Genomic DNA, 16079 nt, shown 5'->3' on the forward strand with positions numbered 1-16079 from the left:
AAAACATTATCTTCTCAATTATAGTAAATCTTTGTCAGTAATTGTTTTTAGGACTTTAAAAATTATTTTGCTTCCTATCTTTCTAAAAATTAGGAAGCAAGTAATAGAAGCTTGCCCAGAAATTATTGTTAATACTATATTTTTAAGTATCTTCTTAGTTATGGAAATATTAAATACCTTGCTGATACTGGGTACTCTGTGTTTAAAATATTAGAGCTGTGTCCTGTTTTGAAAGATCTTAAAAGTATATGTTTACAAACAAAATAAAATAGCCAACCTACCAATTATAAAATGTTGATCTGAACATTTTAGGGTTCAGGTCAACCCAAAAGGGAGACCCAAACCTAGAGAACTGTGGGGGAGACTGTGAAAGGGGTGCTTGAGATGGCAGTTGGGAAACCAATTGGAAGAGAATCACTTGAGCAATAGCTTTACAAAGGTTACTCATAAAAGCAGTAGCTTTACAAAGCTGCATAAAAGCAGTAGCTTTACAAAGGCACACATAAAAAAAGGCTGGTGGTTACAGCTTGCTTTGGCCTGTATAGCACTGTAGTTCTGTACAGGTCCCCTGGGTCTCTGTGAAGGAAAAAGGGAAAGAGATCAAACCAGGACAACTTTGCTCCCTCTCTCCTCAGCCTCACCTTCCTGCCTTGCTGGGCAATTTGGCTTCTGTATAAGAATTTGAAGGAATGTGTTCTGCAAATTTATTGAAAAAATTTAAAACTACTCATTGAAAGCATATAGTAGAAAGAAAATATTAATACCATGCTGATAGTGACATAATAGAAATACTTTGAGTAGAAAGATACAAATCATATTTATACTGATAATTAAAATCTAAAATTGAAGAGCATTTAAAGTTATTATTTTGAATGTTTTTATGGTATCAGACAATGCATATTAAGCCAAAGAAATATGAAGCTATTGTATGGATACTTGTGCGGCTGTTTTGAGACCAGATCTGGACATTTCTGAGGATTTTGGGTTATGGCATTGGTTCTTTCATATATTGAACTTCTAACTTTTGGCTGTCCCTTCCTTGATCATGATTATTTATAATAGTTTTATAATTGCAGGTATGATCTGAATGTTGTCTTATTCCCAGTGAACACAAGATGGAGAGAAGGAAGCCAATGACTTCTAAGATGATTAACTCTAGTGGAGGGAGGAAGAAAGAGAGAAGTAGGTTTTTGGGGTTGTACAGTTATTTATAAGACATTAATGTGGAATTAAGTGAGTTATGAGAGATTGAAGTGGGACTGGGCTGGAGTGCAAAGGAATGTTTGGATTATAGATGACCTCCTAGTGGAGGAAGTAGAATGAACATGAGGAGACACTGGGTTAGTTCGTCTCACAAGGACCGGCAGGTGGTGCTTTTGGCTTTGGCTCCCAGAGTATCCTGGCATGTTGTTTTAGAATAAGCTTTCTCCAGGGGGAGGGCGGGTATGTGGAACTTGTAGGTGCCCCCATTTGATGTCATCTCACACAGAATGACCAGTTACAATAAGTGATATTCCAAGTTCTCTTGGGACTGGTACACCTTCCTTTATTTGTTTGTTTTTAGTTACATTTTAGTTACCTGCTTAACACTGCTTACTCCTCCTTTGAGCTTTCCTTCCAGCCTTGGATCTAGAGCTTGACAAAATAAATGCTGAAGTTTTTAGCAGTGGTGCCTATTAAGACTTTACCATTAAAGGAATCCTTATTTTTGATATGTCTTAGTCCATGGCATGCTAAGAAAGTGTTCAGGGCAGCCCCAGTGGCCCAGTGGTTTAGTGCCGCCTTCAGCCTGTGGTGTGATCCTAGAGACCCGGGATTGAGTCCCACGTTGAGCTCTCTGCATGGAGCCTGCTCCTCCCTCTGCCTGTTTCTCTGCCTCTCTCTCTCTCTCTCTCTCTCTCTCTCTCTCTCTCTCTCTCTCCCCCCCCCCTGTCATGAATAAATAAATAAAATCTTAAAAAAAAAAAAAGAAAGAAAGTGATCACAAATAACTGAAACCATTGCATAGGTACCCTTGGTGCTGAGGGCCTCTTTTGGTTGAAAGATGCTCTGGAATGAAGGAACTCAGATCACAGAGGACAGTAACTTACTCAAATTATTTCAAGAAAACAGCATTATCTGAATTGAGCAGGAAGTGAAAGCCACTGGGAGCTGAAGCATGAAGCAGCTTCAGGGAGAGGTCCTTCTGTCTCTTTTTTTAGACTGAAATGTCTCTGTGTTGGAGATTGTGCTCTGCACGCCAGGTACTGTTTTCCTCTCTGCAACAGCTGCTTTTTCTCAGCTTCCTGGTAGTTTCTGCTTCCCGTTTTTCTGCTGCCTTTGGTCACCAATGCCTGGGAAGCTCTTTACCTCACTATGTTTCATCTTTAAATCCCATTAAAAACAGACTCTTATTTGGTCCTGGTTCCCATCCCTTCTAGAAGACTGGCTGAATTAATTACATGGACGCATTGAGAGGCTTGACAGCTGTGGAAAAGGCGGAGGTAGATTTGTTGAAGTACTGGAGCCAGGTGAACTCTGCGTCCTGTGACAGCGCTGTTCTTGGTCATTAGGCACTACAGGGGCAGTGGAGGCCATAGGAAGGTGGGGATGCTGCAGACCAGGTCATGGAGCTCCTGCTCCTTCCCTCCAAGAGGCAGCCACTGAGCCTTTATTGGCACATCACTGGGTAGATCTACAGGTGTCGATATGCACAATCTCCAGGAGGTACTGTTAAATGAAAAAGAGTAAGGTGTGGCATTATTTATAGAACGCTTCTAGTTTTGGGCTAGAAAAGGGAAGTTGACTACTGTGTGTGTGCACATGCATACATGGAGGTTCCTGTATCGTGCGGAGAATGTTTTTTGTACGTCAGGTAGCTGCTTTTAGGAAAGAGGCTTAAGTTTGGAGTCAGGTCTATGTGTGCACATCAGAGTTCAGTTTTGGACACTTTGTCTATAGTTGATTGTGATCAGTAAAAGCCAATAAAGTCCTTACATAGAATAATATCGATATCATAAAATAATGTCGGTATCATTTACCTCAGTCTCAAATATTATGATGTGTGTAGGAAGGAAGTAAAATCCTGCTGTTGAAAGTGTCGAGGTCACATGAATTCATTTCTCCTGTATGCCACCCAGTTCAAATGTACAAATGCCCTAAATGTACGTTTGTACTGTGACTTTTATCACTTTCTGTGTTGCCTGTTCTGAGATTTCTATCAGTCCTTTCACCCTCTTTTTGGAGTCTTTTATGTATACGCTTTTACTGTATCACTAATAATATTCACTCTCTTCCTGAAGACACCTAGTTTCCCTATTCTAATGTAGGCTGGCTACTCTCTTGGCAACTACATAGTTGGCATCTGGAAATGTCTAATTTTAGTGTCCTAAGATTTCATGGATCCTGTGTCTGCCCCTCTTTTTGATTCTGTTTAAAAAAAAAATATTCTGGCACTCGTTAGAAAGTAAAGAAGACTCTGTTCAGGATGATTGCAGTTAGTGTGGGGACTGTCGACAATAGGAAAGGGAGATCAGGCTCCCCTCCAAATGCAATAAGGACAAATGGGGTTCATAGCCAACAGACAGAGTAAAAGATTCAGTAGGTAGAGTGACATCAAGGTTATGGAGGTCCTTGCTACACTGACTGAAGAGGGTTCTGGGTAAAGGTATGCCAGGGTGACCAGCTGTCAGAATGTGGGGAACAAGGCGAGCCAGGGCAGAGACAGGCTGAGGCCTCGTCAGGAAGAGGGTTAGGAGTGTGTGACTGAAGTTTGGAAAAGGAGAGAGTCGCTGTCAGTTCTTTCTGTTGTCTTGTTTTTCTGTAGTGTATTCTCAGATTTTTTTTTTTTATTCTCAGATTTTTTAAAGAAGAAACATTTCATAGGTAGTGAACTTTGAATCATTGTATTGGTTTCCTATCCCTGCTCTTACAAATGACCACAAACCTGATGGCTTAGAACAACAAAGATTTATTCTGTTAACAGTTCTGGAAACCACAGTCTGAAATCCGTTTCACTGGACCAAAGTCACAGGTGTCAGCCTGGCTGATTCCTTCTGGAGTCAACAGGGGAAAAATCTGTTTCCTAGCCTGTTCTAAGTTCTGGAGACCACCTGCTTTCTTTGGCTGTGACCCCTTCCTTCCTCACAGCACTCCGGTCTCTTACTTCCATCATCACACTTGTCTTACTTTTATAGGGTGCTTTAGGATTACGTTGGCCCCATCTACATGATCCAGGTTAATCTCCCCATCTCAAGAGCCTTACTTAACTGTGTCTGCAAATCCCTTTTGCCATATACATTCACAGGTTCCAGAGATTAGGATGTGGACATCTTCTGGGTGTGTGTGGGAGGGTCCTTCTTGAGTTTAGCACAACTCATAGTGTCTAGAAATGTTTTTATGTTTTTCTTCATGTGTCATTGATAGTTTGGCTTGGTATAGAAGTCTAAGTTGGCGATGATTTCTTTTTCTCAGAACTTTGGAAATAGAGTTTTATTATCTTTTAGCTGCTAAGAAGTTTGGTACTAGTCTGATTCTCATTCCTCAGTATATGACTTGAAAGTTTCCCCTCTCTCTAAGCTTCTGAGATCTTTTGCTTATATCAAATATTACAAGTGTCTTAAGCTGAGTGTAAACAATGCATTAGTGTCCAGTTAAGTGTAATCAGTGTTCACAAGCATGCCTCTAACATGGCTGTTATAATTACAAAGTGGTTTCCAAATTGTAGGCCCTTGTCCATTTGAAATAAAGATCACTGAAGGGAACTGAGAAAGAATAAATAGAATAGAATAGAAAATTTCACAGTACCACACTACAGTAGTTGCACGCACTGTTTCACGAAGCGTTTCACAAAACATTTGTTTGATGTGTATATGTGTGATGTGTTAAAACTTTCTAAATCCTTCCAGAATTTAACATGTATTCACTTAGTGTCTGAAACAGAAGCTGAAGTATTCATATTAAAAATTATGTTAAGATACACAACATATTTGAGGAGAATGTTCCTACTTAGCTTTAGTTTGGTGTTTTCTATAAAATTTTTCTTTGTTGCTTCATGACAGATTTCATTAAAAGTAGTAAGCGTGTGGCTAATTTTGCAGTACAAGACGAAGGCGTGTTGTAAAGCTGCTTGTTTCAAGGCCCTGTTTGTTGTCAGATGGAATGCTGGGTGTAGGCTGGTGTGGTTCATACTTGGGACTGAAAGACATGTTTTTACCCTCAACAAACATCATCTTTGTTGGACTATCTGTAGACCGTGTAACCACAGAAAGGTCTTTTCTTCTCCCCTAGAAACGTTTTCTTTCTTATGCTTGTTTCACAAATAGTTTAAAGTAGAGCTGCCTTCCACTTTTGAGTTTCAGTTTGTTCCAAGAATGTTTGAGGCACCATCTAACACCCCTGGTGTGCTTGAGAACTGTAAAATAAGAATGAAATCTTGGAGTAGATAAGTTTGCTCTATGAGGACTGAAGCTGCCGTTAATTCCCAAGGCCGGACTAACTGTCTAACAAAGGGTAAAGTACTTCTTACATTGGAATAGTAGATTTATATATAATAATTAGCTGTCAGAATGTACACTAGGAAAAATGTCTGTTGTCAATTTTGATTTAATGGATTGAATTTGAAATTTAATAACTTTGACTTGCTCATTACAATTTGGGATTGAGTGATACTAAACTACAGTGCCTGCTTTAAAAAAAAATGTCATTCAGGAGGATGCTTGATTCCTAAAAGTTCTTGTGTTTAATTTTTTAAAAGTATTTTATTTATTCATGTGAGAGAGAGAGAGAGAGAGAGAGAGAGAGAGGCAGAGATACAGGCAGAGGGAGAAGCAGGCTCCATGCAGGGAGCCCGACGTGGGACTCGATCCCAGGCCTCCAGGATCACTCCCCGGGCTGAAGGTGGCGCTAAACCGCTGAGCCACCCGGGCTGCCCAGTTCTTGTGTTTAAAGGGGATTAGAGGCCTTTTTAAAATGTTATACTTGTCAGTTTTTAAAACGCTTCATAAGATGCGATGGCTGTTGTTACCTTCCATTTATTTGTGCTCAGATATGTTTTCCTGTATACTTGGAATATTTAATACAATGTCTTTTGATTTTTACTGCTTAAAATATGCCTCTTTTCCTTTGGAATGTTGTTGTATTAGATGTGAAGTCAGTAAAAATAATTTGATTTAATTTGGCTTGAGTAATATAATAGAGATTTTTAAAATTTAATAATGACTTGTGATGTAAGTACTGAGTAACACAACTGTCATTGTTTAATAGGTGCCTGGAACTTAGTGCACACTTGTGCACAGACACTAGACAGCTGTTAAATACCCCTTTGTGGTCAGTGTTTTAGGGCAGACTCTCTGTTCTTGCAGTGGAATTTCTAAATAAGCACTCAGAATGAAGCCAAAGGGAGGATTCTAGTGTAATTCTTAATAAACTTCCCAACCATAGACCAGACAGTATGAAATATTATATAACTAGAGTGAATTCCGCATAGGGATATTACTTCTTACTCCAAAGATGGTTGCCTCACAATGTAGATTACTAAGTCATGTCTCTACACTCCATGTTGGGAAGAATTGGCATTTACATTTAGTCTCTTCAAGGAAGCACGTTTGGCTGTATTTTATAAAATTAGTGCTTTTTTTTAAAGAACCCATTTGTCAACATTACAGAATTTTCTCCACGGGGAATTGTAGCAATAAGAAATTTCTAAAGGAATGTAGAGATCCAGAACTTACTTTGTTTGATTTAGAGCCATGTCAGCTACTCTAATCATGTTAAAGTACATGATCTTTCTCTCATAAAATTAAGATACAGTTTCATCCAGTTCCAGTACAACTTCTTTTATGTAGTTAGGTTTTCCTTTCTGGAAATCTCTAGACTGGAGAGGATCTGTAGAAAGCTTTCTTATAGTTCACCACAATGGTGCTTTCTTGGGATACGTTGCATCTTCTCAATTCCACACTGTTTCCAGTTCTTGCCTTTATACTTTCACATTTTTTCATTGTTAAGTAGGAAATAGGGTGGAGGCTCCTAGGACTGATAGCAGCAATGAAGGTCTGGTATAGAATACATTCAAAGAATGTACTCATGCATTGAATTTGGTCTGATCACCGTAGATATTCACACTTAGTTGTTCTGATAATGGAAATGGAATTTAGTACATAGTCAGCTTTCCTAGTTCAAGTTTAATTTCTATTAATTTGCTTTTGCTACCCCTTTGTAAAAGTGGAGTTTATGTTGTGAAGCTGGGCAACAGAGAGGGAAAAGGGGGATGCCTGGGTGGCTCAGTGGTTAAGCATCTGCCTTTGGCTCAGGGAGTGATCCTGGGGTCCCAGGATCAAGTCCCATATTAGGCTCCCTGCATGGAGCTTGCTTCTCCCTCTGCTTGTGTCTCTGCCTCTCTCTCTCTCTTTGTTTTTAATGAATAAATAAATTTTTAAAAATCTTAAAAAAAAAAAAAAAAGAAGAGGATAAAGGACTCGGTCCATAAGTCTAGAGTAGGGTAATAAATATATAATTGAATTGATTATCCCAGACTCTTGACTGTATTAGTTCACTATGAAAATCTAAATGAGTCTGCATTTTTGTTATTTTATTGAACCACTATATTATTTATTCACTTTTGCCCCAAAGGATAGTATATTGATATTTTGTAGTCTGAGAAAAGCAGTGACATAAACATTTTTTCCCCAGATAAACTTTTTAAAAATTTACAAATTCCTATTTTTCCCAATTTTTACTGTTATATTGATGATCTCATTGGCCTAAATCCCTAGAGGTGGAATTGTTGAGATATGCCTGTTTTTGAGATTCTGCAGACATATTACCAAATTGCTTTTCACAAAGATTTTTATATACTGGTTAACTCTCACCTTAGAGTAAGCTACCCACGCTGTTGTCAACATTGAGTAACATCAATGCAGTTTAGATTTTATTTTTAAATTTTAAATTTAGATTTTATTTTTATCAGAGCTATACTTGGTTTCAAGAGTCAGCAGTCTTGTGCAACTTATTTTGAAAAATAGCTGACTGCCATACTCCTCCCGCCTCACAGCCCACCCCACAGAAGTAACCACCTTCCATTCCCCAGGCTGATTCAGTTTTTGTTTTCGTCTCTAGTGCTAGATGGCAGGCCTGTATTGCCCCTTCATGGTCTCCTGCTGTGGAGGGTGGAGGGCGAAGATGTGGTTACCTTCCCTACACCCAGCCTCTTCTACACACGTGCAAGTCCCTTCTATTCCTTCAGGGGATTAACTCCTTTCCTCAGCTTTCTGTTTAACCCCACCCCTCCCTCTCCTCAGGAGCTACCATTTGCTGGGCCTTTGAGGAAGGGGATTGAAAGAATCCCTGTATTAGTGAGTTTCAAGAAGAATGGATATAAAATATATGTTCCACCTGTCATCTTTCCCCGGAAGTCTTTTCTTGGGTCTTTAGTAATCATTTTTATAAAGTAATCCTTAAAATTATGGGCTGTGGAGTCAAGACTCTATGAATTTGAATCCCAGTTTTGCTCTTTACTTGCTTTTTGACCTTAGACAAGTTGGCTGAAATCTCTAGGCCTCGTTTTTTCGTCTGTGTGATAGAATTCATATGATATCTATTTTAGGGTGTCATTGTGAGAAATAAATGTGATAAGGCATGTAAAGTGCTTTTCACGGTATCTGCTGCCTGGTGATATCTTACTATCTGCCTGGAAGTTAGGATACCGATAGGCTTGCGGCTGCAGTTGTTACTCTTGGGAATTTCTTGCTCATGGCCTTTGCCCAAATTTCCAGTGGAATGTTTGTCTTTTTCTTCTTGATAAGAGGTGCTTTTAATGTAGTCTGTTATTGGTCTTTTATTTTTCTTTACAGTACTTGGGATGTGTAATCATATGCATACTATTTCATGTTAACGATGTCTGCTGCTGCTGTTCTCAGATTTGTGTTTCTCAAAGATACCTGGTGGTAGTAAGACAGAAGGATATATGTGTGTGCAATAAAATTGGAGATTATCATAGTAGTTGAGACAATTGATGAGGAGGACCTCAGAGGCTAAATGAAGTAATTATTTTCATCATGTAGGGGAAATAATTTTTTTAACTCCTTAAGTATATCTTACATTGGTTTGTTTTGTGGACAAATTACCTCAATTTATAAAAGCCTTCTTGAATGTTCTTCTCCTCACATACCCAGAGGGGTTTCATCTGAAAACTTAGAGCTTTCAGTTTGTTTCTACTTTAATACTTACTTCTCTGAAATTAGATCCAAAATTGATTCTTGAGGGAAGATTTATCATCTCCCCTAAGTTAATGACATGTTAACAAATCTTTTTTTTTAATATCATATATACTATTGAAATGATAGATACATTGATATCTCAAAGTTGTAGTTACAGATATGTAACTTGGCCTTTTAAGTTTGATTTTGCTAGTTTGTCTCTTTAGGCAGTACCAATTTATTGTTTTATTTTTGTTTTCTCTTAGTTTTATAATTAATTAACTTTATGGTTCTTTAAATAATGGTTCATCTAAATTTGATCTCTCCACAGATTCGGACCAGGATGTAGCACTCAAACTTGCCCAGGAGCGAGCTGAAATAGTTGCTAAATATGACAGAGTAAGTATTTATACTTACTCTTTGAGTAAGTTTTATTAGAAAAAACATATAAATAGAAATGGATTTTTTAAGAGCTTAAATTATAGAAGCAGTTTGTTTATTTCATGTGACAATGGAAGTCATCTTTTTTCTCTGACTCATCTCCAGATTTTCTCTACCTCTTTCCCTCTGCTCCAGCCACTCTGGTCTCTTGTGGTTCTTCCACCACACCAGGCTTGCTCCTGTCTCTGGGCCTTTGCACTGGCTATTTCTTCTGACTAGAACCCTTGTATTCTGGATATTCTCATGCCTCATTGCCTCACCTTTCTTAGATCTTTACCCAGATGCTGCCCTCTTAGTGACATCTTCTCTGACCCCCCTTCCCCAGCACTCTGGATCCCTGTACTCTTTATTTTGCACTATAACACTTACTCTATCAGCATACTTTGTATTATACTTATTTTGGTTTTTTTTGTCTACTCTCCTGGAATCTAAATTGTGAGGGTAAGGATTTCTTTTGTCTGATTTACTCTTGTATCCAAAATACCTGGAATAGTTCCTGACTCATGCTAGGTATTCAGTAAATATTTGAATATGTCAGTATATAGAATTAAAGACCCATTTTATTTATAATTTATATATGCTATTAAAATTTTAACATAGATCTGAAAATTTGAACTTATGCATTATGTATAGTCTCCCTTAGTATTTTATCTCTATGTTAGTTATGGAATCTGGTTTTTGATGCCCTAGAATATCACAGTTGTTGACAATTTACATGTCTCCTCATTATTACTTTACCTCCTGAGGTCTGCAATGGGTTGTAGGTGGTGATTTATAAATGTCATGTTTTATATTTGTATCAGTTGCATGTAATTTCATATCTGTTATTTTTGATTATTTGAGAGAATAACAGGAGCATGAAATTATAGAAAGCCATCTGGACAGTACCCTGCTCCCAAGGAGGCATGCAGGCAGGCAGTGCTTCACTTAATAGTTACCTTCCTAGAGTTTGTTTTTAAACTGATTATTTGGAGCATCACAATTTCCCATTATTGTGAATAGGTTTTAGGGTAGTCTGTGAAAAACCTAATTAACTTATTTAACTGCTTAACTAATATAAAACCAATAGAACTGTCATTTCAATTATGCTTGCATGTGTTTTTTTTCCATGCAGTCAACACTTAGTGACTAGGCTAGCCCTCATGCAGTCATTGATCAAATATATGTAGATAGAGGGGTCCACAAGACAGGTAGGCATTGAGTTTAAAACTTGATGGATTGCTGTAGACATCTGAGGTTCCTCCTCTAATTAGAACTAGTTAACGGCCTCAGCAGTATAGAGAGAAGAGTAGTGGGTTGAGGGCAGAGCACTGGTAGTTAAGAGGGACCTATAAAGACCCATTAGAAGAGTTGGATGGTATGAGGAGAAGCAAGAGAGGCTATGGGAGAGAGGTTGAGGAATGGGGAGTGAGCAACACTTGACAAATGCACTGAAAAGAATCTACTAGGTAAGAACTGAACAGTGTCCACTGGATTGGACAATGACAGCTCATTTTTGACCCTGGCAAGAATAGTGTCACAGTAGCTGTGAAGTAAAGAAGGAGACAGAAAGGTGAATAGCTTACTGTACTGAGGAGTTTGGAGGAAAAGGCAAGGAGTAGTTCTTTTCTAAGACATGTTTAGTCAAACATGTTGAAGTTTGGCAGTTTTTTTCTTGAGTCACTTTCTTACCTTTCTTGCTCTGTCTTACCCAGTTGGTTTCTCACACGAACCCAAGTCTGATCAGGACTCCACTGCATGTCATTGTTCTGTCATACAGGATCTTCTGAAGCTTGTAATTGGGAAATACGGATTCTATTGCCAAAAGTAGTTTGGTTTTTTTAAAGTTAATTTAGGGTGATAATGCCTCATTTCTAACTCATTATTAATTCATAAAAAATACTGTTCTGTGGTCTGTTTTGCGGTCTGTTTTGCATATTCAGTTTTATCAATTCCCAATAATACCCTTCTTTATCTCCATTACAGGGACGAGAAGGTGCAGAGATTGAACCTTGGGAGGATGCGGATTACCTTGTTTACAAAGTTACGGACAGATTTGGCTTTTTACAGTAAGTTGCATTGACTGAAAGCGAACTTTTTTATTATAATGTTTTTATGGTGACCTATTATATTGATTTTCTTTATTTTTAATACCATACCTGTGAATAAGATTCCAGGACGGGTCCTGCAGTGTGCCTTTTGTTTTTCAATTCCTGGCATTTTTAACCTCTATGATTAACATTGAGCTATAGTTAAGAATACAGTCTTTAATATTTGGTATTTTAGTAAGAACATAAAGTGCAAAAAATGAGTTGTATTAATAATTTAGCAGAATTAAATGGAAATGAATAACAATTTATATTTCAAAAATAATTACAAAACATTTCATTTTATGTAAATGCATTTTAAAAATAATTAGCCATTAGAACTTCAGTGTTATGCAGCCTAAAAATGAACAATGAAAGGAAATACTGTTGATCTTTCCCATAGTTATAAATGCCTTCGTGTTATTGCTTCTCAAAATTAATTCCATTTATCCTTAGTATGTTATATAAAGAGTTGAGAGAGGTCTAGACTACTGTAAAGTAAAGTGGCTAAAGTGATTTTGATTCTTGAAAACATCCTGCTAATGATGCCAGTCTGCCTGTTCTAGTTCTGTGTTGTTTGGGCAGATCCCTTCAGGCTATAGTTTGTTTGGTTCTGCCAGTTTAGTCGCTAATTCCTCATTCATTACTGTTTTCCAGTCTCATTTATTATAAATAGGAAAAAGCCAGAGTTTTTTTTTATTTTGATACATGATTACATTTTGAAGGAAAAAAATATTTCTTGATAGTTCATAGCAGAAACTTGTAGCACTTAGGCTTTTTTTTTCTCTTTCTGTTGAGTTTTCTTGCATTTAGAAAGTATTTTTTGGTATCACATGGGGTAAACAAGCAAACAACAGAAGAGAAGCAGTTCTGTGGGTTAGAGAATGTGTGTCCTTGTGGCTTCACTGGTCCCAGTTAACCCTTTTATACCTCATCTGTAAGAGAGAATCATTAACTCCTCTACATACTTTAGAGTGTAGTAGAAGCTTTGAAGAAGTAAAATGATAGAAAACTGTAGAAAGGTCTGGACAAATATAAGGTGTTATTATTATACTTAATGACATTAACATAACCAGAGTGTTCTCCTGAGTAGTTATAATTAGAAGACTTTGAACTTGAACAGAACAGAGTATTTAACTATGAGGAAACACTGTTCTTAAATTAAACCCCCACTTCTACTTTTTTTTTTTTTTTAATAAATCAGACTTGGCCACAAATGTGGCAGGAAATGATTACATATTTGTGTGGGTTACTGTGCAGATCTAAGGTATGTGAATGAAGTTTTAAAGGACAATTTGAGCTTTTAGCACTGTCAGCCTCAGTGGGTTCCAAACTTGGCCTGCACCCTAGAATGAGCTGGGAAGTTAAAACAAAACATTTTTAGGCTCTATCCCAGATTTTGATTCAGAAAGTGCCATACAACTCAGCTTATTTTGACCTCCTCAAGTGACTGTATATTGCAAGTGAGGCATCAAAAGTCTTGTTTATATCATGAAATGGTCCAATAGAGTACAGACTACATGTAAAAAACCTGTCCTTTTCAAAGGGATCTAGTGATTGCCTCCAGTCTCTTTTCTCTTTGCTTGAAACCTGTTTAGTCAGTCCATTATTCATCTTCATAGTATTAGCTAGTATTTATTGAGCACTTACTATGAGCCAGGCACTGTTCTAAGCCCTTTTCATAGATGACTCATTCATTCTTCTCAAAAACTCTTGGGATAGGTACTCTTTTTTCTCTCTCTTTAGATGAAACTGGAGCAGAAAGAGGCCAACCAGCTGGTCCAAGTTGTGTTGACAGTATCAGATGTGGGATGTAGACTGTGGCAGTCTTACAGCAGGGCTGAACTTCTGCATTTACTGCCTTTAACTACTCTACTGTATTTTAACTAAGAGAAACACAAAAGTGCTTTCAGATGCCTAGGAAGAAATTTGAAGGCGATCACTTGTATGAAGGTATAGTCAGCTAGCTAAGCTCACCACTTCTTTGAAAATGAAGCCAGTTGGTACCAGTTCCCCTACTATCACACTGATTTTTAAATTTATACTGTGGTGCAGTCCTGAAGCATCCAGCACAAATGAAAATAATGAAGCATAGAAATGGATTTTAGTGTAATGTTAGGCTTTGTTGATTTTCACCAAAGTCATTGATTTTTGTTACAGTGCCTAATTTGAGTAAAACACTTTCTTTAGATGTTGCTGCTGGTGCCTTCCATTGCTTGTTATAGTAGCCTGAAGTTTTTTTGCACTATTTAATAAAGTCACTTGGCATAGGCATTTAGATATTGCTTTCTGTTACACCTTGATCAAAGAGCATTTATTTCTGCTACTTTAGCTCTTTGCAGTTTTTGATTGGTTCTGTGGTGAAATTGGGTTTTAATTGTCAATGTCAATACAATGGCCAAAAGTAACTTTGTAATCTTCTCTGAAGACTGCTGACTTCATATCTAATTATAGTTTTAGTAACTTAAATTACTTGTTTATGATATATGACAGTATTCCCTTCACAAGTGAGGTATAGGGCTAACTGGGCTTTATAACAGATTTCACAATAAATATAAAAACTGTTGCCAAACCAGCTTGGCTTGATGCTGCAACAGGAAAGTCTTTGTTTAGGATTCAGAAATGGGGAGTTATCCCTGGTCCAAATGCCTGTGACAGAGTTACATCTGGAAAATGGAGAAATCAAGCTTATTTAAGAGAGAAATTTCGAAATTTGAACTTTCAACATTTTTATCAAAAATAGGCACTGTCTGTTCTGCTTGGAATGCTTGGAATTTGGATAATGATAGATATAGCGTTTAGGTCAGAAGTTATTAATAGAAGTAGAAGGGAATTGTGTCAAAAAAAAAAGATAAAATTAAGACCAACCTTCAGGTTTTCAACTAATCAACACATATATATTTATAAAAGTTAGCAGATTGTCTGTAATATACTAGGACTATATATAAATATTTGAAAGCCAAAATAAAGGTGTTTTTGTTTTTAAAGAACCTCTGTTTAATGACAATAGCTTGAGAACTTCCTACTCATCTAATCCTTTTGATTACAGTAAATCTAAACTTAGACACAGTTTACTACAAAAACAAAATTTAGTCTATATATTCGACTTACTGATTTTAATAAGTTCAGTTTTAGTTTCCAAGAGAAAGTTTATCTCACAGAAATATGTCACCTGACATATTGAAAATTACAGGTACATAGACTCTAGTTAATAATTCTTTTTAGTTTATACCAGATGAAAACAGTTTGAGTAAAGGCCCCTTTCTTTCCAGGGATGACTGTGTTGTTGTTTTTCTTAACTGTTTCTACGAGGCATAGCTTCTTGCTGCCAGCTTGGCATTTTCTTTTAGCAACTTCTATGTACCTCTTTCCTTTAGAGGACAAACCTTTGTTTTTTAAAGTGGGGGTAGGCAGACATATTCTGTGAGGAGCCATATAGGCAATATTTTTGGTTTTGTGGATCATATGATCTTTGACATAATGATTCAACTCTACTGTTGTGGCATGAAAGCAACCACAGACAGACAATACATTAATGAGCATGGTGGTGTTCCATTGAAACTTTATTTACAAAAACAGGCAGTGGGCCAGATTTGATCCACAGGGCTTAAGTTTGCTGACCTAAAGGAATACTCTGCACTCATCCAGACTTTGGTCTTTCCTTTCTTCTACTTGGAGAACATTAAGAGACAAGATGAAGATGCATATATGTATGCAGGCATGTGTTCACCCTTCTTTCATACATCCATTCAACAATGTTTAGTACTCTCCTTCAGCCTGCCGGCCATGGTGCTTGAGGCTGGTGCAGTGCTTTTACATTGTGTGTTTTGGACATTGTGTGTAGCTTTCGGTAAAGAAGCAATCCCCTGCTTTCTCCCTAGAAGGCTGTAAAAATTAAGCAAGCCATCACAGAAATTTGAGGAGGAAAAGTTCTATGGCGATCAGTGTTGTGCACACAGCAGATTTTGTATAAAGGATTTTGGGTATGGAGCAATAATAATGCAAGAAAATCCATATAGGAAAACCTGGCCACATTCTTGCTCTTTGATCATCTAAGGCATCTCAAGACTATTTTAACAATTCAGCATCCATTGAATAGGGAGGGAATGGACCTCATCATGGATAAAGCCACATAAGACAGACTCACAGCTAACATCAGATCCAGTGGTGAGAAGCTAAAGCTTTTCCTCCAAGATCAGGAACAGGACAAAGATGCCCACTCTTGTCTCTTTTATTTACATAGTACTAGAAGTTCTAGTCAGAACAATTAGGCAAGAAAAAGAAAGGGCATTCAGATTGGAACAGAAGAAGTAAAATTGTCTCTATTTGCAAATGAAATGTTCTTATATATGGAAAACCCTAAAGACTCCACCAAAAAACTACAGAACTGATAAGTGAA

At 37.4% G+C, this 16079-nt stretch overlaps 1 protein-coding gene across 4 annotated transcripts in view; it reads left to right on the forward strand.

Annotated features, from left to right (window-relative positions):
- The window catches only part of USP6NL (USP6 N-terminal like), a 167799-nt gene that overhangs the window by 87318 nt on the left and 64402 nt on the right, over positions 1 to 16079 (forward strand). For 2 of the 4 annotated variants that reach the window (XM_025445607.3, XM_049100898.1), the window contains 2 exons: positions 9505 to 9572; positions 11580 to 11662. In XM_025445607.3, the coding sequence (XP_025301392.3) occupies positions 9505 to 9572; positions 11580 to 11662 (151 nt within the window). Of the gene's footprint in view, positions 1 to 957; positions 1183 to 9504; positions 9573 to 11579; positions 11663 to 16079 lie in introns of those variants that run through there. The other 2 variants (XM_025445605.3, XM_025445608.3) reach the window with 2 other exon arrangements.

Source organism: Canis lupus, chromosome 2 (assembly GCF_003254725.2).
Source record: "Canis lupus dingo isolate Sandy chromosome 2, ASM325472v2, whole genome shotgun sequence".
Taxonomy (NCBI): Eukaryota; Metazoa; Chordata; class Mammalia; order Carnivora; family Canidae; genus Canis; species Canis lupus.